Genomic DNA, 22,011 nt, shown 5'->3' with positions numbered 1-22,011 from the left:
AGTGAATTCCAAGAGAGAGGGCGCAGAACTCGTTAAACCTGCCAACCCCGGGCAGGTGTGATGCCATTATGCAGTTTACATGTCCTGGTCTCTTCCACCCAGGTGGCCTTAAAACCTCAGCTGTGGCGCAGAGTGATACATTGGCACAGCGCCATCAATTGGGTCACGTGTCAGAGGCCACTCCCAGCTGATAAGTGGCCTAATTGGATTTTCTTTTGAGCTGAAATTCACAAAACAAAAAATGACCTACTTTAAGGTGAACGATTTAGTGAGTTTCAGTATATTCATAATATTGTGCAACCACACCCTTTATCTAATTTGAGCACATTTTCATCCCCTCCGAAAGGAAACCCCGTCGCCTTCAGCAGTCATGCCCCGTTTCCCTTCCCACAGCCCCCGGCAACCACTAATTTGCTTCCTGTCTCTGTGGATTTGCCTGTTCTGGGCATTTCATATAAATGGAATCATACAACACGTTGCCTTTTGTGTCTGGCTTCTTTCACTCAGCATCGTGTTTTTTATTTCATCCCTGTTGTAGCATGGATCAGGACTTCAATCTCTTATCAGGACTTCAATCTCTCTTTTTTTTTTTTTTGAGACAGTCTCGCTCTGTCATCCAGGCTGGAGTGCAGTGGCATGATCTCGGCTCACTGCAACCTCCACCTCCTGGATTTGAGCAGTTCTCCTGCCTCAGCTCCCCGAGTAGCTGGGATTACAAGCATGCACCACCACACCCAGCTAATTTTTGTATTTTTAGCAGAGACGGGATTTTGCCATGTTGGCCAGGCTGGTCTAGAACTCTTGACCTCAAGTGATCTGCCTGCCTCAGCCTCCCAAAGTGCTGGGATTACAGGCGTGAGCTACTGCGCCTGGCCAGGACTTCAGTCTTTCTGATGGCTGAATAAGACTCCAGGCAGGGCACAGTGGCTCACACCTGTAACCCCAGCACTTTGGGAGGCCAAGGCAGGTGGATTGCTTGAGGTCAGGGGTTCAAGACCAGCCTGGCCAACATGGTGAAACCCCCCCCGTCTCTACTTAAAATACAAAAAGTAGCCAGGCGTGGTGGCAGGTGCCTGTAATCCCAGCTACTCGGGAGGCTGAGACAAGAGAGTTGCTTGAACCTGGGAGGTGGAGCTTGCAGTGAGCCAAGATCCTGCCACTGCACTCCAGCCTGGGCAACAGAGCGAGACTCTGTCTCAAAAAAAAAAAAAAACCCTCAAGATTTCACTGATGGAATGTTGTTTATCCATTCATCCATTGGACACTTGGGTGGGTTATCTCCACCCAAGCAGCTGAAAAGAACACTGTGAATCATGCTGCTATGAACATCCCTATGCAAGCATTTGTTTCAACACCTGTTTTCAACTCCTTTGGGTAGATACCTAAGAGGGCAATGGTGGGATCATAGGGTCATTCTAGTCCGGATTTGAACCCAGGCCCTCCAGCACCAGAATTCACTCTATTGCGTCCAGTGAACCCCGGAAGCACCCGGTTTAAAAGGATTGGGGGCTCAGGGTGTCTGTATGTCTTACACATGGGAAAAGGGTGGGAGGGTTCAGTTTCCCCGGGTGAGTGGGGCGGGGCTAGAGCTCACATCCTCCCAGCACCCTGAATTCTGGAGGGCCAGGTACCTGGTGGAGGAGGGGATGGGCGGGGACCCTGTCATAGGATGGTACTTTTTTTTTTTTTTTTGAAATGGAGTCTCGCTCTGTCGCCCAGGCTGGAGTGCAGTGGTACGATCTTGGCTCACTGCAACCTCCGCCTCCCAGGTTCAAGCGATTCTCCTGCCTCAGCCTCCTGAGTAGCTGGGATTACAGGTGCCCGCCACCACGCCTGGCTAATTTTTTTGTTTTTTGGTATTTTTTGAGGCGGAGTCTCACTCTATCTCCCAGACTGGAGTGCAGTGGCATGATCTCTGCTCACTGCAACCTCTACCTCCTGGGTTCAAGTGATTCTCCTGCCTCAGCCTCCCGAGTAGCTGGGATTACAGGCGCCCGCCAGTATGCCTGGCTAATTTTTGTATGTCTTAGTGGAGACGGGATTTCGTCATGTTGGCCAGGCTGGTCTCGAAGTCCTGACCTCAGGTGATCCACTCACTTTGGCCTTTGGAAGGTGCTGGAATTACTGGCATGATCCGCCCACCTCGTGCTTCCAAAGTGCTGAGATTATAGGGGTGAGCCACCCAGCCCGCCCAGGATGGGACTTTTGGTTCCTGCTCCTTCCTGGCCGACAAATCCCTTCCTGGGGCAATGACTTGGGGAACCCAGGGACCCAATAGGGTGAGCATGGACTCTGAATCAAAATCCAAGGATTTATCACAGTAAGAAAGTGTGTGCACCCAGAACCGAGGACAGTAGTGCCACATTTGACACTATGAGATTTCTGGTAATTGCCCTCCATACAGTTTTAATCATGCATTTGCTCTGAGGGTTCATTCCCCAGACCTCTCCCATCTAGAGGACCCAGGAGCTATTTCTTACATTTTACAGGAGAGGAAACTGAGGCACAGCCAGGGCACGTATACACCTCGGCTTCCTCCTCGGGAAGAAACAGGGATGAAGGAGGAAGGAGGGGTTTCCTGAAACCATAGCCCAGCTCACACACCTGGACTTCCCCAACCCCAGAGCTCCCAACGCTGGGTCCAGGCTAGAATCTCCTAGAGATTCAGAGGCAGCACAGGGCAGGGTTCAAATCCTAGCCAACCCCAACCCTAAAAATCTACAAATCTGAGGCCGGGTGCAGTGGCTCACATCTATAATCCAGCACCTTGGGGATCTGAGGCAGGCGGGTCACTTGAGGCCCACAGTTAAGACCAGGCTGGGCAACATATCAAAACCCCGTTATCTAGAAAAATGACAAAAATTAGCCAGGCATGCTGGCGGGTGCCTGTAGTCCCAGCTACTCAGGAGGCTGAGGTGGGAGGATCGCTTGAACTGGGGAGGTCGACATTGTAGCGAGCCGAGATCACACCACTGTACTCTAGCCTGGGTGACAAAGCGAGATCCTGTCTCTCAAAAGAAGAAAAAAAGAAAAAGACTACAAATCTGCCTGATTTTTGACTTCCAGAACCTTTCCAAATGCCAGCAGGCGGCATCTGGATGTCTGGGGGCACATCGTAGGTTTTCGGGTCCTGGAATTATTTTAAATATAGAGATGGAATGTCACTATGTTGCCCAGGCTGGTCTCAAACTCCTGGGTTCAAGCGATCCGCCCCCCTCGGCCTCTCGAAGTACAGGAGTGAGCCACTGCGCCGGCCCCAGGTTCAAGAATCTTTGAACCCACTGCAGAGAGCAGAGGTGCAGCAAGGTTTAACCTGCCTCCCTCAGTCCTTATCCCCACGGCCTTATCTAATCATTTCTTCACGGAACACACTTGGGCCCACGCTGACCGGTCTCTGTGTCAGGAACCCGCAAGGCGCTGCTTGTTCATCTCCAGCCACGAGGAGCTCATTCCCTAGCAGCGGGCCAGACCCAGGGTGGGGTCGTGAGCCCCGAGAGGGGCGAGGGTGGCAGGAGCGGGATGGCAGAGGTGGCAGCCCGGACCGGAGAGGGGAAAGGGCGTGGCCGGGGAGGGAGGAGCCGGCGGAGAACTTCGCCTGGGCCACAGGGAAACTCAGCCCCGCAGGGAAGAGGGGGACTGGCAAGCGGCCAAGGCGGAGGGAGGCAGGAAGGCGTGAGGCCCGGTGGGAGGGAGGAAGCGGGAGAGGGGCGGGAGCTCTGGCTCAGGTGAAAACTCTTTCTTCGGCTCGCGAGCGGAGAGGAGCAGGTAGAGGGGCAGAGGCGGGACTGTCGTCTGGGGGTGAGTGTCGGCAGGCCCCGGAGGATCTGGCGGACCCCAGTGGTGGGGGTTTGGGGGTGGGGAAGTTGGGGCTCTGGAGAAGCCCTTGCCGGTCTCCACCGCGCATCCCCTGCAGATGTGGGAACATTCAGGAGCCCCGAGCCTCGAGAACCCCGTTGCACTCACCCATCCCTAATTGTCTCCGGCGTTCCCAAGGCCAGCTCAGACCTGGGTCGGGGAGGAGGCCTCCTCCACAGCTGGCGACCCTGGACCCCGGCGCCCCTCCCAGACTGGGCAGGATCAGACCCCCGAGGCGGATGCCGCTTAGTCAGCCTTGGCCGTTACTGTTACCTGTGTTGTTGAGATTGTTGGCCCCTTGGTTGGGAGTATCTGGGCAAGCCAGCGCTGGAGTCCCCGGTTGGGGACTGGAATGCCAGGTGCTGGGAGGCATTCCAGGGGCCCTGGCTGTGTGGCATGGACACATTGCTCTTGGTCTCTGAACCGGCCTCAGTTTCTCCTCCGTGAGGTGGAACAATGACCCAGCTGGGATGAATATGCCCGAAACGTTCAGTCAAAGGAAATTTTTGTGATGAGGTGTACTGCTGGCCACTGGGGGCCCTTGCGTGAGTGGCGTTAGGTCTCTGAGCCTCAGTTTCCCTGTGTGTCAAGGGGGGGTCTCATGGCATGGGACCTTGGCGAGGATGAGTTGAGTGGATAAGAGCTGTGGCCACTCAGTGGGTGCCCAGGGACAGTCAGCTGTCATCATAATTATATTAATAATAATAATGTCTGTAGCCACTGTTCAGATTCACTCTTGTTCCAAGAATCCTGACCATCTTTTCCTCTGGGTCAGATTTAAACTTTTTGTTTGTTTGTTTTATTTGTAGAGGTGGGGGTCTCACTTTGTCACCCAGGCTGGAGTACAGTGGCTCGATGCACTGTACTCACTGCAGCCTCAACCTCCTGGGCTCAAGTGATCCTCCCACCTCAGCCTCCCGAGTAGCTGGGACTACAGGTGCACACCACGTGCAGCTAATTTTAAAATTTTTGTGTGTGTGGAGACGGGGTCTCACTATGTTGTCCAGGCTGGTCTCAAACTCCTGGGCCCAAGCAATCCTCCTGCCTTGGCATCCGAAAGTGCTGGGATTTCAGGCATAAGCCACCATGCCCAGATCTGATTTTTTTTAATGGACACTTCTCAAGAGGAAACTGAGGTCCCCCCTCAACTTGGGCCAGGGACTCCTGCAGTCCAGATCTGGGATTCAGGGCCCAGAGGAAGCCACCTGGCTGTCTAGGTCTGGGGCCAGACCTGGGGGCCATCACTTCCTCCCACTGGCCTGTTCTCAAGGTGATACCAGGCAGAGCTGGTGTCAGGAGGAAGAGGTGTGGCCCCCAGGTCAGGCAGCTGGGCCTCCACATGGCCTAGGTGAGCAGTTGCGTGTTTGCTCAGTCCAGCCTGGGCACCCTCCCTCACCCTCACCCCTAGGGTGTGGCAGTTCCTGGCAGGTGCTCTGGGTGTGGGGGAACTAAAAGGGGGCCTTGATGCTTCTCTGTTCCAGGCCAGAGTTCAGGAATCCAGACAAGCCAGGTCAGCCCAGGAGGAGCAAGTAAGGGCTCACTGAGTGACATTTCCTCCTGCCACCAGCCTCTGAGGCCCAGAGCAAGCAGGAATTTGCTCACTCCCCCAACCTCATGAGCCAGGGAGGATGCCTATTGTGGACCCTCTTCCTGGTGGGAATCTGGCTTGCCTTGATTGCTCCTCATGATGGTGAGCTCACTACCAACATGGCAAACTAAAGGAAGTCTCATCAGCTGGGAGTTAAAGACAGGAACTAGGCTCCCACCCAACCTTTCTTTCTTTCTTTCTTTCTTTTTTTTTTTTTTGAGACGGAGTCTGTCTCTGTCGCCCAGGCTGGAGTGCAGTGGTGCAATCTCGGCTCACTGCAAGCTCCGCCTCCCGGGTTCACGCCATTCTCCTGCCTCAGCCTCTCCAAGTAGCTGGAACTACAGGCGCCCGCCACCACACCCAGCTAATTTTTTTGTATTTTTTTAGTAGAGATGGGGTTTCACCGTGGTCTCGATCTCCTGACCTCGTGATCCGCCCGCCTCGGCCTCCCAAAGTGCTGGGATTACAAGCGTGAGCCACCGCGCCCGGCCACCCAACCTTTCTTAGGTGGATTTCTAGGCCTCTCTGTGCCTCGATTTTCCTATCCATAAAAATGGAGCTAATGCAGCCCTACTTCTCAGCACAGATATGGAGTTTAGATGGACAGATGGTGGCCAGGCTGCACACAGGACCTGGCATATTGATTCTAGTCCTAATTATGCAGCTCATTATGTTCTCATTTATAACATGTATCTTTGCACACAGAAATAATATCATGAATATTTCTGAGCTCTAAGTACAAGGCTTGGAGAAGAGCCCTGACCAGCCTGAGGGCATGGGGGTCCAGGAAGTCCCCAGAGGAGGGGCCCAGGAGACCTCAGTTCCCCCATCACTCCTGGGTTGTGGGAAGGGTCTGAGGTTGAACTGCGATGAACGGCCTGGCTTCCCAGCCTCAGTTTCCCCATCTATGGAGTGAGCCCAGAGATGCCCTTTGAGACTCCACTGGGCCAGGGCTGGTGTTTATTCAGGGGCCCCTTTCCAGTCTCACACAGGTGCCCCAGGCAGTTCCTGCACTGGGGTAGGGCTGGCATGGATGACATACAATGAGTCATCCATGACAGAGCCTCGGGACCTAGAAACCTGGGACACCAAGGTCTAAAGTGCACATGTCACCCTGCCCAACCCCACCCTTTTTCTATACCCAGGCACTTCCCGGTACAAATATTGAGTATATGTTGACATAGAACTCACTAGCACACATGGTTTCACTAAAGCAGCGTCCGGCCACTGTGAACCTAAAGGATTTACTGGGCTATTTCTTCTTCTTTTCTTCCCCTTCTGTTTGCAAAAGCAACTCCTGCTCCTTGTAAAAAGGGACCAGCCCATCATTACTGGGAAACCCAAACTGGTAAGAACTGGTGAGGAACCACCCTCAGGGGTCGGCAGATCAGGGTTCAAACCCCACCAACCCGCCCTGGCCTCAGTCGGCTGTGTGACCTTGGACAGAGGTGCACCCTCTCTGCACAGATCGCCACCTGGACTCTAGGCTCCCCTCTGCAAGGCTCAGTGAAACTCCTCGGGTTCCTCCACAGGCCAGGGGCTCACACCCTCTCCTGCTAGTGTCCCCAACTGCACCCTGGAGTTTCTTCACCCCCAGAGGTTGCACTCCTCTGGAAAATTGTCCTGTTTGCCACTTCTCTGTCCCCTGTTAGTGTATCAGCGTCCTAGGCACACGAGTGTTTCTCTCCATCATCTTGGCTGTGTCCTCGGAACCTAGACCCAGATGTGGCATACACTAGGTGCTCAGCACTTGCTCAGAGCAGTCACAGCTATGCAGATGATAAGGGTGGTGGCAGCTGCTATTAAATCTCATTGTGGCTGGGCATGGTGGCTCACACCTGTATTCCCAGCACTTTGGGAGACCGAGGAGGGCAGATCACCTAAGGTCAGGAGTTTGAGACCAGCCTGGGTGACGTGGTGAAACCCCATCTCTACTAAAAGTACAAAAATTAGAAAAATTAGCTGGGCATGGTAACGCACACCTGTAATCCCAGCTTCTCTGGAGGCTGAGACAGGAGAATCGCTTGAACCCTGGAGGCAGAGATTGCAGTGAGCCAAGATAGCACCACTGCACTCCAGCCTGGGTGACAGAGTGACTGTGTCTCAAAAAACAAAAAAACAAAAAAACAATCTAATTGTGGCTGGGTGCAGTGGCTGACACCTGTAATCCCTGCATTTTGGGAGGCTGAGGTGGGAGGATCACTTGAGCCCAGGAGTTGGAGACCAGCCTGGGCAACATAGCGAGACACATCTCTACAAAAATGAAATTAGCCACGGGTGGTGATGCACACCTGTGGTGAGCCAGCTACTCAGGAGGCTGAGGCAAGAGGATCAGTTGAGCCCCGGAGTTGGAGGCTGCTGTGAGCTATGATCATGCCACTGCACCGCTCCAGCCTGGGCGACAGAGCAAGATCCTGTCTCAAGAAAAGAAAAAAAAAATCTCATTGTTGGCGCTTCACATATGTGCCACTTGGAGAAAAGGCCACTGCTTGGAGCTACCACTTGACCCTCTAGCCTTTCCCAGGACTCAAGTCCTTAATGTATTCAAACAGGATTCTTCCAGAAGCAACAGGAAGTTGCTTTGCCTTTTGGCAGCCTCAGAATGATCCACACCTCCATCCAAATCCCAGTTTAGGATTGGTGAGAATTGGAAAAACAGCGGCCACAACAATGCTGATAGTTGGTGGCTCTGCCACCATCCCAGCTTTTTTTTTTTCTTTTTGAGACGGAGTCTCATTCACCCGGGCTGAAATGCAGTGACACGATCTCGGCTCACTGCAACCTCCGCCTCCTGGGTTCAAGCGATTCTCCTGCCTCAGGCTCCTGAGTAGCTGGGATTACAGGTGCCCGCCACTACACCTAGCTAATTTTTTGTATTTTTAGTAGAAATGGGGTTTCACCATGTTGGCCAGACTGGTCTCGAACTCCTAACTTCATGATTCGCCCGCCTCTGCCTCCCAAAGTGCTGGGATTACAGGTGTGAGCCACCGAGCCCGGCTGACCATCCCAGCTTTGCAGAGGAGGATGCTAAGGTCTGGGTGGCCCCAGCTACTTGGCCCAGGTCCCATGGATGGTCAGTAGCTGGGTCAGAAGGCCCTTCCTCAAGGGCTGTTGGGGGTCCCCATGGCTGCTTCAAAGGCATCAGCTGACAGACCAGTCCTCCCAGCTGCAGGCAAGGCAGAGACTGAGAGCCAGCGACCAGGCTGGTTAGGGGTATCCGGGCCTGGGAGTCCCTGAAGAGGGATCCAGAAGTAGCCCTATCTGGGCCTCAGTTTCCTCATCTGGAAAGTGGGAGTTTCACAGGGAGAATTACCTTAATGCTATGGAGACCTCTGAGTCAGTGTCAGGCAGGACATCCCCCGCCCCCCTGTGCCACTCCCCATCACCCGTGGTCTCCAAATAGTCCTGGGAGTGAGGGGGGCAGATCTAGCCCCGGGTGGTGCCAGCAGGGTCCTTGATGACTTTCACATGCCCCACATCTCTTGCAGACAGTGAAAAGAACAGGGTTGAGACCGGGCGCAGTGGCTCACGCCTGTAATCCCAGCACTTTGGGAGGCCGAGGCAGGCAGATCACTTGAGGTCAGGAGTTTGAGACCAGCCTGGCCAATGCGGTGAAATGCTGTCTCTACTAAACATACAAAAATTAGCCGGGTGTGGTGGCGCACACTTGTAATCTCAGCTACTTGGGAGGCTGAGGCAGAAAGATGGCTTGAAACCAGGAGGTGGAAGTTGCAGTGAGCCAAGATCACACCACCACACTTCAGCCTGGGGAACACAGCGAGCGAGACTCTGTCTCCAAAATAAAACCAAAAAAACAGGGCTGAGGGCGACAGAGGTGCCTGGAACCACTCGCACCTGGAGCAAGGGCCCAGCCTTGACTGCCCCCTGGGAGTGGCAGAGGACATGGGGCCAGGGTGCAGCTGCCAATGCCTACGATTCTGCTGAGCAGAAAACCCTTCTGCATATTTAGTGGTCATTAATTTTTAATGAGTCATTAATACTTAGTATCATCTGTGCATTGGAGCATGAATATTCAGTGACCATGAATATTTGGTATCTGAAGACTGTTTGTGGCTTGTTAATATTACTCATGATACTATTAGGCCAGGCGAGGTGGCTCATGCCTGTAATCCCAGAATTTTGGGAGGTTGAGGCGGGTGGATCACCTGAGATCAGGAGTTTGTGACCAGCCTGGCCAACACGGCGAAACTCCGTCTCTCCTAAAAATACAAAAATTAGCCGGGTGTGGTGGTACATGCCTGTAATCCCTGCTACCCAGGAGGCTGAGGCAGGAGAATCACTTGAACCCAGGAGGCGGAGGTTGCAGTGAGCCGAGATCACGCCACTGCACTCCAGCCTGGGTGACAGAGGCTCTATCTAAAAATATATATATTTATATTCCTCATGATACTATTAATATTCATGTATCATGTATGTGACTTGCAACTTTAAAAAAATTCAGAAAGTATATTTGGACACAACTTGCAACTTTTCATTATTGCTTTGCAACTATTTTGTATATTACAAATACTAGGCACCTCCTCTGTAGTTAATGGATTGTTAATGTTCAGTACTTCACTAACAGGCAGCACTTTTTTTTTGAGACAGGGTCTTGCTCTGTTCCCCAGGCTGGAGTACTGTGGCGAGATCATGGCTCACTGCAGCCTTGACCTCCTGGGCTCAAGTGATCCTCCCACCTCAGCCTCCCAAGTAGCCAGGACTTCAGGCGCACACCACCATGCCTGGCTAATTTTTGTATTTTTTGTAGAGACGGGGTTTTGCCATCTTGCCCAAACTCTTGGGCTCAAGTGATCCTTCCATCTCAGCCTCTCAAACAGCTGGGATTACAGATACAAGCCACCACACCCAGCTGTTTTTTGTTTTTTTGTTTTGAAACAGGATCTTGCTTTGTTGCCCAGGCTGGAGTGCAGTGGTGCTATCATAGCTCACTGCAGCCTCGAACTCCTGGGCTCAAGCGATTCTCCTGCCTCAGCTTCCCAAGTAGCTGGGACTACTTGGCCCACACCTGGCTAATTAATTAGCCATCACACCTGGCTAATTTTTAAACTTTTTGTAAAGACGGAGTCTCACCATGTGGCCCAGGCTGGTCTTGAACTCTTGGGCTCAAGTGATCCTCCCACCTCAGCCTCCTGAGTAGCTGGGACTATAGGCACTCACCACCACCACACCAGGCTAATTAAAAAAAAAATTTTTCTGGCCAGGCATGGTGGCTCATGCCTGTAATCCCAGCACTTTGGGAGGCCGAGTTGGGTGGATCACTTGAGGTCAGGAGTTTGAGACCAGCCTGCCCAACATGGTGAAACCCCGTCTCTACTAAAAATACCAAAAGTAGCCAGGCGTGGTGGCACGTGCCTGTAGTCCCAGCTATTCGGGAGGCTGAGGCAGGATAATCGCTTGAACCCGGGAAGCGGGGGTTGCAGTGAGCTGAGATCATGCCATTGCACTCCAGCCTGGGTGAACTAGCAAGACTCTGTCTCCAAAAAAAAAAAATTTATTGTAGAGACAGGGTCTTGCTGTGTTACCCAGGCTGGTCTTGAGCACCTAAGCTCAAGTAATCCTCTTGCCTCGGCCTCCTAAATCACTGAGATTACAGGTGACTTATCTTGACTGAATCACGGGTGCCCAAGGCTTACTAGTCTCCCAAGCTATAAATCTGTTTGTCTCCTGAGGCAGAACCTGTGCGGCAGGGGACTGTGGCTGCTGCCTCGTGGAGTGGGAGTGAGGCTGCAGTGAGATAGGAGGTGATGGTTATCGTATTTTTTTCCCTTCTGCAACAAACTAGGTAGCATCCTGTGGGGGCACAGTTGCAGGAGATAAGATGCCCAGCCCTGGGGCTTCAGGCTGGGTGGGCAGACGGACAGGAGAGAAGCGAAGAGATTTCTCGTGTCTGATGGTGGTAAATGCTACAGACATCAGCAGTGCTGGGGCTGGGTGTTTTAGCCGGGAGGTTAAGCCTCTCGGAGGTGACATTTCAGGGGAAGCCTAAATATGAAGACTAGGGTAAGAGCTGGAAAGGAAGGGGGTCCTAGGTGGAGGCAGTGGCAGGTGCAAAGGCCCTGAGGCAGGGCTGAGCTTGGGTGGTTTTTGTTTGTTTTGAGACAGGGTCTCGCTTTGTTGCCAGGCTGGAAGTGCGATCACAGCTCCCTGTAGCCTCCACTTCCAGGGCTCAAGTGATCCTCCCACCTCAGCCTCCCGAGTAGCTGGGACTACAGGCATACACCACCATACTCAGCTAATTTTTTTACATTTTTGTTTATTTTTAGCACAGACAGGGTCTCTCTTTTTTGCCCAGGCTGGTCTTGAACTCCTGGGCTCAAGCAATCCTCTAGCCTCAGCCTCCCAAAGTGCAAGGATTATAGGCATGAGCTACTGCATCCAGCCTGAGCCTGGGTGTTAAGGGATTTTTTTTTTTTTGAGACAGAGTCTGGCTATATTGCCCAGGCTGGCATGCAGTGGCACGATCTCGGCTCACTGCAACCTCCACCTCCTGGATTCAAGAGATTCTCCTGCCTCAGCCTCCTGAGTAGCTGGGATTACAGGTGCGTGCCACCATGCCTGGCTAATTTTTGTATTTTTAGTGAGACAGGATTTCACCATGTTGGGCAGGCTGGTCTCGAACTCCTGACCTCAGGTGATCCGCCTACCTCGACCTCCCAAAGTGCCGGGATTACAGACGTGAGCCACCGCGCCCGACCATGTTTAAGGAGGCTGGTGCAGCTGGAGCAGATGAGTGAGGGCAGAGATTGTGTGGGAAAGATGGCAGCAGAGAGGACCCACATCCTGCAGCCACACCCCAGGCGGAGGCTTCTGGGTCTTGGCAGAGGAAATAAATGGCTTTTCTGTGCATTTGAGGAAGTGGGTTCTGGAGGATGGCAAAATCACACTGGCATGTGAAGTGCAAACAGCTCCAGGCAGGACCGGCTGGTCTGGCAGCATGCGGCCAGGTGAGGGTCCCCAAGAGTCAGCCTGGATGTCACTGCTGGACACTGGTGGCACCGTGTCTGGCTTGGGGTGGTTTCTTCACCCACCTTGAACAGGAGTGCAGGGGAGGCACTGTAACGTGCAGGGAACATATGACAATTGCCTGTTGGCGCCAGGCTTGGTGACTGGTGCCTGTGGTCCCAGCTACTTAGGAGGCTAAGGCAGGAGCATCACTTGAGCCCAGGAGCTGGAGGCTGCAGTGAGCTATGATTGCCACTGCACTCCAGCCTGGGCAACAGAGCAAGTGAGATCCTATCACTAAAAAAAAAAAAAAAAAAAAAAAAAAAAAAAAAAAAAAAATTTTAAAAATTAGCTGGCAAGGTGGCTCATGTCTGTAATCCCAGCACTTTGGGAAGCCAAGGCAAGAGTATTGCTTGAGGCCAGGAATTCAAGACCAGCCTGGACAACATAGTGAGACCCTGTCTCTTAAAACACAGCACACACAATCAATACCTGTTGGGCCTTCCTGGCTCATAGGCCATGGTGGGCCAACAGCTCTCACCTGGATACCAGACTGAGCCTCCCACTGCCCAGAGGTTCCTCACATTCTGTTCCTTCTGGTCCTTCTTTTTCTACCCCCTAACATCTGGGCTGTAATCGAAACATTGATGACTTTCTTCATCTTATTTTCTTTTTTTTTTCTTTCTCTTATTTTTTATTTTATTTTATTTATTTTTTTTTTTTTGAAACAGTCTTGTTCTATTGCCCAGGCTGGAGTACAATGGCGCGATCTTGGCTCACTGCAACCTCCGCCTCCCAGATTCAAGCGATTCTGCTGTCTCAGCCTCCTGAGTAGCTGGGATTACAGACACGCACCACCACACCGGGTGATTTTTGTATTTTTAGTAGAGACGAGGTTTTGCCATCTTGGCCGGGCTGATCTCGAACTCCTGAGCTCAAGTGATCCACCCGCCTCGGCCTCCCAAAGTGCTGAGATTACAGGTGTGAGCCACCATGCCCAGTCTTTTTTTTTTTTTTTTTTTTTTTGAGACATAGTCTTGCTCTGTTGCCCAGGCTGGAGTGCAGTGGTATGATCTTGGCTCACTGCAACCTCCGCCTCCTGGGTTCAAGCGATTTTCCTGCCTCAGCCTCCGGAGTAGCTGGGATTACAGGCATGAGCCACCACGCCCTGCTAATTTTTGTATCTAATTTTTTGTATTTAGTAGAGACGGGGGTTTCACCACGTTGGCCAGGCTGGTCTGGAACTCCTGACCTCAGGTGATCCACCCACTTTGGCCTCCCAAAGTGCTGGGATGACAGCTGTGAACCACTGCGCCCAGCCCTTCACCTTATTTTCTAAACCTGCCTACTCTCCTATACCCCAGCAGCCAGCCTCTGTCTAGGCCACCAAACTCTTCCACCTACATGTTACCCAATTTCCCCCCACCTCAGCCTCCCGAGTAGCTGGGACTACGGGTGTACACCACCACACTCAGCTAATTTTGTTTCATTTTTTTATTTTTAGCAGAGACAGGGTCTCCCTTTGTTGCCCTGCCCTGATTGAAATGTCCCTAATCCCTTAGTGACCACAGGGAATTTTTTTTTTTTTGAAATGACAGTCTCTCTCTGTTGCCCAGGCTGGAGTGGTGTGATTATAGCTCACTGCAGCCTCAAACTCCTGGGATCAGGCAATCCTCCCACCTCAACCTCTCGAATAGCTAGGACTACAAGCATGCATCACCACGCCGGCTAACTTTTGTATTTTGGGTAGAGACGGGGTTTCACCATGTTGCCCAGGCTGGTCTCGAACTCCTAAGCTCGAACGATCCTTCTACCTCAGCCTCCCAGAGTGCTGGGATTATAGGCCTGAGCGACCTTGCCCAGCCCACAGGGGACTTCTTAAAGGTATAAATCAATCTGATTCCTCCCCTGCCCATAGACCCTCCATGGCTCCCCATTGCTTCTCACAGGAAACATAAGACATTCTTCCTGGCCTGCTCATTCTATTCTTGTACGCTAGCAGGGTCCCAGAATTCCATCATCACCTCCTTTCTCTCCCCCTGTCCCAACCACATCAGCCTCCTCGCTCTGCCACCAACACCCTAACTTTGTATCCATCTCAGGGCCTTTGCACGTGCTCCACTCTGTCTGGAATGCCCTTCCCCGCAGTCTGCCCAAGTGAATTCCCATCATCCTTCAGGACTTCCCTGATCCTAGGTTGCTCAGGTCCCCTGTGGACCTGCCTCAGTAGCAATTAGTATGGCTGTCACTAATTGTTAATATCATTTACAATTTTTTTTTTGAGACAGCGTCTTGCTCTGTTGCCCAGGCTGGAGTGCAGTGGTGTGATCATAGCTTACTGCAGCCTTGAACTCCTGGGCTCAGGTGATCCTCCCACCTCAGCCTCCCAAGTAACTGAGACCACAAGCACATGCTACCACAGCCTGCTAATTTTTTTGTTTTGTTTTGTTTTGAGACAGAGTCTTGCTCTGTCATCCAGGCTGGAGTGCAGTGGTGTGATCATAGCTCACTGCAGCCTCCACCTCCTGGGTTCAAGTGATTTTCCTGCCTCAGCCTCTGGAGTAGTTGGGACTACAGGCACCCATCACCATGCCTGGCTAATTTTTGTATTTTTTTTTTTTGTAGAGAGTGAGGTTCCCCATGTTGGCCAGGCTGGTCTCGAACTCCTGACCTCAAGTAATCCACCTGCCTTGGCTTCTTAAAGTGTTGGGATTATGGGTGTGAGCCACTGCGCCCAGCCTAATTTTTGTGCTTTTTGTAGAGACGGGGTTTCACCATGCTGCCCAAGCTTTTCTACTTATTATTATATTGAGGGCAGGGCTGGCTTGGTCATGGCTGCATCACCAGCATCTAGCATACAGTAGGTGCTCAGTTAACACTCTGGGGCTGATGAGTCACTGTGACAGTTAACAGGACTGGACTCATGCACGTTCACGGATATTCACCTGTCTGTGCCCCAGGTGGCCGAGAGTTGGCCAGGTTCTCTTTGAGGGATGTTTGGTGCCATCCATGACGCAGTCCCTTGTGATAGATTCTGGGAGGCCCTGAGGTCTGGGAAGGGAGTCTCGCAGTGACCCCGAGTTGAGGGATGTATGAGGTGGGCATACTGCACCCATCAAAGTTCTGGGTTCCGGCTGGGCATGGTGGCTCATGCCTGTAATCCCAGCACTTTGGAAGGCTAAGGTAGGCAGATCATGAGGTCAGGAGATCGAGACCATCCTGGCCAAAATGGTGAAACCTTGTCTCTCCTAAAAATATGAAAATTAACTGGGTGTGGTGGCGCGTGCCTGCAGTCCCAGCTACTCTGGAGGGTGAGGCAGGAGAATCACTCAAATGCAGGAGGCAGAGGTTGAGATTGCGCCACTGTACTCCAGCCTGGGCAACTCCATCTCAAAAAAAAAAAAAAAAAAAAAAAGTCCTGGGTTCTGATACTGCTGCATGCTAAGCTTCAATGTCCCTGTCTGTAAGTGGGGAATAGCTGGGGAATCAAGGTAGCCAGGATGGTATACTGACAGTCACTGAAGCAGTCACCACACAGCTAATATGCATCAAGCCCTTTTGCAGTCAGGGAGCAGTGGCCCCAGTGTCGTGTGTGTGTGTGTGTGTGTGTGTGTGTGTGTGTGTGTGTTGGAGCAGGTGGAGCAGGGAACCTCGGCACCCCCATGTCCTAATAAGGAAACTAAGACTTCACACGGAAAGGCAGGGCACGGTGGCTCATGCCTGTCATCTCAGCCCTTTGGGAGGCCAAGGCAGGTGGATCACTTGAGGTCAGGAGTTCAAGACCAGCCTGGCCAACATGGTGAAACCCCGTCTCTACTAAAAATACAAAAATTAGCCAGGCACTGTGGCTCACACCTGTAATCCCAGCTACTCAGGAGGCTGAGGCAGGAGGATCGCTTGAACCCATGAGGTGGAGGCTGCAGTAAGCTGAAATTACACCACTGCACTCCAGCCTGGGCAACAGAACGAGGGAGAGAGAGACGCTGTCTCAAAAAAAAAAAAAAAATTAAAAAAATTAATCCCCAGCAGGGAGGGCCAGGGCACCTGTCAGAGCCAATAGGGGTTGTAGTGCTTTGAAATGAGTCTTGCAAGAGGTGGAGGAGTTAAGTGGGGGGTGAATTTCAATATTTTGCCAACCTGAGCAACTGTACAGGTGCAACCAGGTGTTGGGGGCCACAGGAAAAGCGCTTTGCTCATGGTGAGTGTTCAGTGAGTTTTGTTTTCCACAGGAGCCGCCCAGGGGGCTCCTCAGGCCAACCCCAGACCCGGGCTGGCCAGGATGAGGTATCTCCGGCACCTGCGGCCCAATGCCACCCTCATTCTGGCCATCGGCGCTTTCACCCTCCTCCTCTTCGGTCTGCAAGTGTCACCACCCACCTGCAAGGTCCGGGAGCAGCCACCGGCGATCCCCGAGGCCCTGGCCTGGCCCACTCCACCCACCCACCCAGCCCCGGCCCGGTGCCATGCCAACACCTCTATAGTCGCCCACCCGGGCTTCGCCACGCAGCCGCAGCACGTTCGGAACTTCCTCCTGTACAAACACTGCCGCGACTTTCCCCTGCTGCAGGACGTGCCCCCGTCTAAGTGCGCGCAGCCGGTCTTCCTGCTGCTGGCGATCAAGTCTTCCCCTAGCAACTATGTGCGCCGCGAGATGCTGCGGCGCACGTGGGGCCGCGAGCGCAAGGTGCGGGGTTTGCAGCTGCGCCTCCTCTTCCTGGTGGGCACAGCCTCCAACCCGCACGAGGCCCGCAAGGTCAACCGGCTGCTGGAGCTGGAGGCACAGACTCACGGAGACATCCTGCAATGGGACTTCCACGACTCCTTCTTCAACCTCACGCTCAAGCAGGTGCGCTGGACTGGGGTCACCTGATCGGGGCCACCTGTCCTTCTTGTCAAAATTACCACCCACTCCTGAGGAACCCAGGGGACCAGAAACCCTCCTCAGTCCATCACAGCCCATTCTGCCCTTCTGCTGTCCTCACCAGCCTCGTGGTGACCCCAAATCGTCTTCTTCTAGGGGAGGCTATGGGGAAGGGCAGAGGAGGTAGGTTACTAGCACACAGCTCAAGCCTGATGATGCGGGTTCGAATCCAAGCTCTGCCTCTTACTTGGCGTTCGACCTTGGAGAAGTTCATTCAACTCTCTGTACCTCAGTTTTCTCACCTGGAAAATGGGATGTGAATGAGTCCCACCCACTTCTGAGGGCTGGTGTGAGGTTTACAGGAGATGGTGTTTATAAGGCACCCAGACCAGTGCTGGATGTCCAACTCAACTTGGCAATGACAGGGGACACATCTCCTTGTTTATTTTTATGTTTATTTATTTATTTTTTTAATGGAGTCTTGCTCTGTTGCCCAGGCTGGCGTGCAGTGGTGCTATCTGGGCTCCCTGCAACCTCTGCCTCCTGGTTTCAAGCGATCCTACTGCCTCAGCCTCCCAAGTAGCTGGGATTACAGGGACTCACCACCACACCCAGCTAATTTTTGTATTTTTAGTAGAGACGGGGTTTCACCATGTTGGCCAGGGTAATCTTGAACTCCTGACCTCAGGTGATTTTCCCGCCTCGGCTTCCCAAAGTGCTGGGATTACAGGCATGAGCCACTGCACCTGGCCAACACCTCCTTGTTTATTTGTTCTGGTTCTGTCTCCCCATGAGGCTGGGGGCCATGTCTATTTCACTCACTGCTGTGTCCCTAATGCCTAGAATAGATTCAGGTGCACAGCAGGTGCTCAGTTAAGACCTTTTTGATGGACAAGAACCCATGAGAGGTAGCTAGGCATGGTGGCTCATGCCTATAATCCCAGCACGTTGGGAAGCTGAGGAGGGAGGATCACTTGAGCCCAAGAGTTTGAGGCCAGCCTGAGTACATAGCGAGACCTCATCTTTTTTAAAAAAACATTTAATTAATTAATGTTTATGGTTTTTTAATTAATTTTTTTTTCAGATGGAGTCTGGCTCTGTCCCCCAGGCTGGAGTACAGTGGTACAATCTCGGCTCGCTGCAACCTCCACCTCCCAGGTTCAAGTGATTCTCCTGCATCAGCCTCCTGAGTAGCTGGGAATACAGGCGCACGCCACTATGCCCAGCTAATTTTTTTGTACTTTTAGCAGAGATGGGGTTTCACCATGTTGGCCAGGCTGGTCTCAAACTCCTGACCTCAAGTGATCCTCCTGCCTTGGCCTCCCAAAGTGCTGGGATTACAGGCATGAGCCACCACGCACAGCCTCCTCTCTATTTTTTAAAAAAAGAAGCCATGAGAGGTGAGAAAATCCTGCCCATCTGCAGATGAGGAAATGGAGGGGCTCTAAGAACCCCTCCTAGGTCCTCGAGTAGAGCAAGACAAGTAGAGACAACATTTTCAAGGAGGAACAGGGAACTCTGCAGGTTCCTGCCCATAGGAGGTACAGACAGGCCTGGGTTCAAGGCCTCTGTTAGCCGTTTCTCTGCGGATGACCTCACTGCAGTTTTCTCTGGGGAGCCTCTGTTCCCTCGTCTGTAAACAAGATTGAGGACCACTTCTGCCTCCTAAGGGTGCATTCAGGATTCAAGGTAGGGTAAGCACCAAGCACGGCGCCCAGCAACAAACAGATACCCAGCCTGCGTAGGTTACCATAGGGGAAACTGAGGCTGAGGCAGGTAGGGGCCATGGCCTCTTAATGTGCTGTGTTCTGAAAACACAAAAGTGGCCAGGCACAGTGGCTCATGCCTATAATCCCAGCACTTTGGGAGGCCGAGGTGGGCAGATCACTTGAGACCAGGAGTTCGAGACCAGCTTCTTGGGAGGCTGAGGCAGCCGGATCGCTTGAACCCTGGAGGCGGAGGTTGCAGTGAGTCAAGATCGTGCCACTGCACTCCAGCCTGGGTGACAGAGTGAGACTCTGTCTCAAAAATAAAAACAAAAAAGCCTTTTAAAGTATGTGATAAACATTAACTTGACAAATATGAACCTAGCACCCATGAAGCACTGGCACTATGCTGGGTGCTGAGGGAGATGGCATGAATAGGAAAGAGAGAGACACAGGCCCAAGGAGGGAAGCCCAGTGTTTGGTGGGAGAGGTGGATGTTAATCACATAGGCCGGGCACAGTGGCTCACACCTGTAATCCCAGCACTTTGGGAGGTTGAGGCACGTGGATCACCTGAGGTCAGGAGTTCAAGACCAGCCTGACCAACATGGTGAAACCCTGTCTCTACTAAATACAAAAAATTAGCCAGCTGTGGTGGTGCATGCCTGTAATCCCAGCTACTTGGGAGGCTGAGACAGAAGAATTGCTTGAACCTGGAAGGCGGAGGTTGCAGTGAGCCGAGATTGCACCACTCCACTCCAGCCTGGGCAACAAAAGCGAAAACTCCATCTCCAAAAAGATAAAAAATAAAAAATAAAATAAAAATCACACAAAGGCCAGGAGTCGTGGCTCATGCTTGTAATGTCAGCATTTTGGGAGGCTGAGGTGGGAGGATCCTTTGAGGTCTGGAGTCTGAGACCAGCCTAGGTAGCATAGCAAGATCCCATCTCTTAAAAAAAAAATGTATTAGCCAGGAGTAAGTAGCAGCATGTGTCTGTAGTACCAGCTACTTGGGAGGCTGAGGTGGGAGGATCACTTGAGCCCAGGAATTTGAGGCTGCAATGAACTGTGATCGTACCACTACACTCTAGCCTGGGCAATAGAGCAAGACCCTGTCTCAGAAACAAAATTCATACAAATGATTATTTAACAACAGGGCTTGGCCAGGCAGAGTTGGAAGGAATAGCAATAAATGTAAATGTAACAATTTTCCAGCATTTCTTGGTGCTTCATGGAGCATGGTCTCCATGGATTCCCCAACACTCCTAGAGGCACATGATAAGGCCTGTTTGGAGAGTTGAAACCAAGGCACAGAGAGGGTTTCCCAAGTAACCCGGCAGGGGCTCAATCCCGGGCTGGATTGTGGACACTTCCTTTCCTGGGCTCACTGGGCTGGAGTGGCTAACAGAGACCCAAGGCCAGTTTCTCCAGCCCTCAAGCAAGCATGCCCTGTCCACCCTGCCTGCAGGTGCTGTTCTTACAGTGGCAGGAGACGAGGTGCGCCAACGCCAGCTTCATGCTCAACGGGGATGATGACGTCTTTGCACACACAGACAACATGGTCTCCTACCTGCAGGACCATGACCCTGGCCGCCACCTCTTCGTGGGGCAACTGATCCAAAACGTGGGCCCTATCCGGGCTTCGTGGAGCAAGTACTATGTGCCGAAGGTGGTGACTCAGAACGAGCGGTACCCACCCTATTGTGCAGGTGGTGGCTTCCTGCTGTCCCGCTTCACGGCCGCTGCCCTGCGCCGTGCTGCCCATGTCTTGGACATCTTCCCCATTGATGATGTCTTCCTGGGTATGTGTCTGGAGCATGAGGGACTGAAGCCTGCCTCCCACAGGGGCATCCGCACGGCTGGCATGCATGTTCCATCGCAACGCCTGTCCTCCTTTGACCCCTGCTTCTACCGGGACCTGCTGCTGGTGCACCGCTTCCTGCCTTATGAGATGCTGCTCATGTGGGATGCACTGAACCAGCCCAACCTCACCTGCAGCAATCAGACACGGATCTACTGAGTCAGCATCAGAGTCCCCAGCCTCTGGGCTCCTGTTTCCATAGGAAGGGGCAACACCCTCCTCCTAGGAAGCTGAGACCTTTGTGGTCTGAGCATAGGGGAGTGCCAGGGAAGGTTTGATCAGTTAATATTCTGGCTGGTGAACTCCTACACATCCTTCAAAACCCACCTGGTACTGTTCCAGCATCTTCCCTGGATGGCTGGAGGAACTCCAGAAAATATGCATCTTCTTTTTGTGGCAGCTAATGGCAGAAGTGCCTCTGCTAGAGTTCCAACTGTGGATGCATCCATCCCGTTTGAGTCAAAGTCCTACTTCCCTGCTCTGACCTACTCACAGACAGGATGCTAAGCAGTGCACCTGGCAGTGGTTTCATGGCAGATAAGCTCCGTCTGCAGTTCCAGGCCAGCCAGAAACTCCTGTGTCCACATAGAGCTGACATAAGAAATATCTTTCAGCCCAGGAGAGAGGGGTCCTGATCTTAACCCTTTCTTGGGTCTCAGACAACTCAGAAGGTTGGAGGGATACCAGAGAGGTGGTGGAATAGGACCGCCCCCTCCATAATTGTGGGATCAAATGCTGTAATGGTGGAGGTGTGGGCAGAGGAGGGAGGCAAGCGTCCTTCAAAAGTTGTGAGAGCTCAGAGTTTCTGGGGTCCTCATTGGGAGCCCCCATCCCTGTGTTCCCCAAGAATTCAGAGAACAGCACTGGGGCTGGAATGATCTTTAATGGGCCCAAGGCCAACAGGCATATGTCCCACTACTGCCTGGAGAAGGGAGAGATTCAGATCCTCCAGCGGCCCCCCCACCCAGTATGTTTTACACATTACGGGGGGACCGAGTGAGCCAGTGACCCCCTGCAGCCACCAGCCTCAGGCCTCAGTGTCTATCGCTCAAGCTTCACAGGCATTGCGATGGGGCAGCCTTGGGGAATAAAAGTTTTGTGAAGACTTGGAGATCTTTTTTTTTTTAAGCAAATTTACAAGTCTCAACAGACAAGTCCACATTCATCCCTAAAAGTCT

At 52.5% G+C, this 22,011-nt stretch overlaps 1 protein-coding gene across 3 annotated transcripts; it reads left to right on the top strand.

Moving 5' to 3' along the window:
* The first annotated feature begins 3,734 nt into the window (after positions 1–3,734).
* On the top strand, positions 3,735–21,938 carry B3GNT3 (UDP-GlcNAc:betaGal beta-1,3-N-acetylglucosaminyltransferase 3). 3 transcript variants are annotated; one of them, XM_030820448.1, is made up of 3 exons: positions 3,735–3,798; positions 16,636–17,252; positions 20,441–21,938. In XM_030820448.1, exons 2-3 carry the CDS (start codon positions 16,686–16,688, stop codon positions 20,990–20,992), a joined length of 1,119 nt encoding a protein of 372 aa, XP_030676308.1. In that variant the 5' UTR covers positions 3,735–3,798; positions 16,636–16,685; the 3' UTR covers positions 20,993–21,938. The 3 variants fall into 3 exon arrangements, with proteins under 3 accessions (XP_030676308.1, XP_030676310.1, XP_030676309.1); XM_030820450.1 differs by having other exon boundaries at positions 16,639–17,252; positions 20,441–21,003; XM_030820449.1 differs by having other exon boundaries at positions 3,749–3,798; positions 16,617–17,252; positions 20,441–21,103.
* Positions 21,939–22,011: the final 73 nt, after the last annotated feature.

The sequence above is a fragment of the Nomascus leucogenys genome, chromosome 10 (genome assembly GCF_006542625.1).
Source record: "Nomascus leucogenys isolate Asia chromosome 10, Asia_NLE_v1, whole genome shotgun sequence".
NCBI classification, from domain to species: domain Eukaryota; kingdom Metazoa; phylum Chordata; class Mammalia; order Primates; family Hylobatidae; genus Nomascus; species Nomascus leucogenys.
This window is presented reverse-complemented; position numbering and strand designations above follow the sequence as displayed.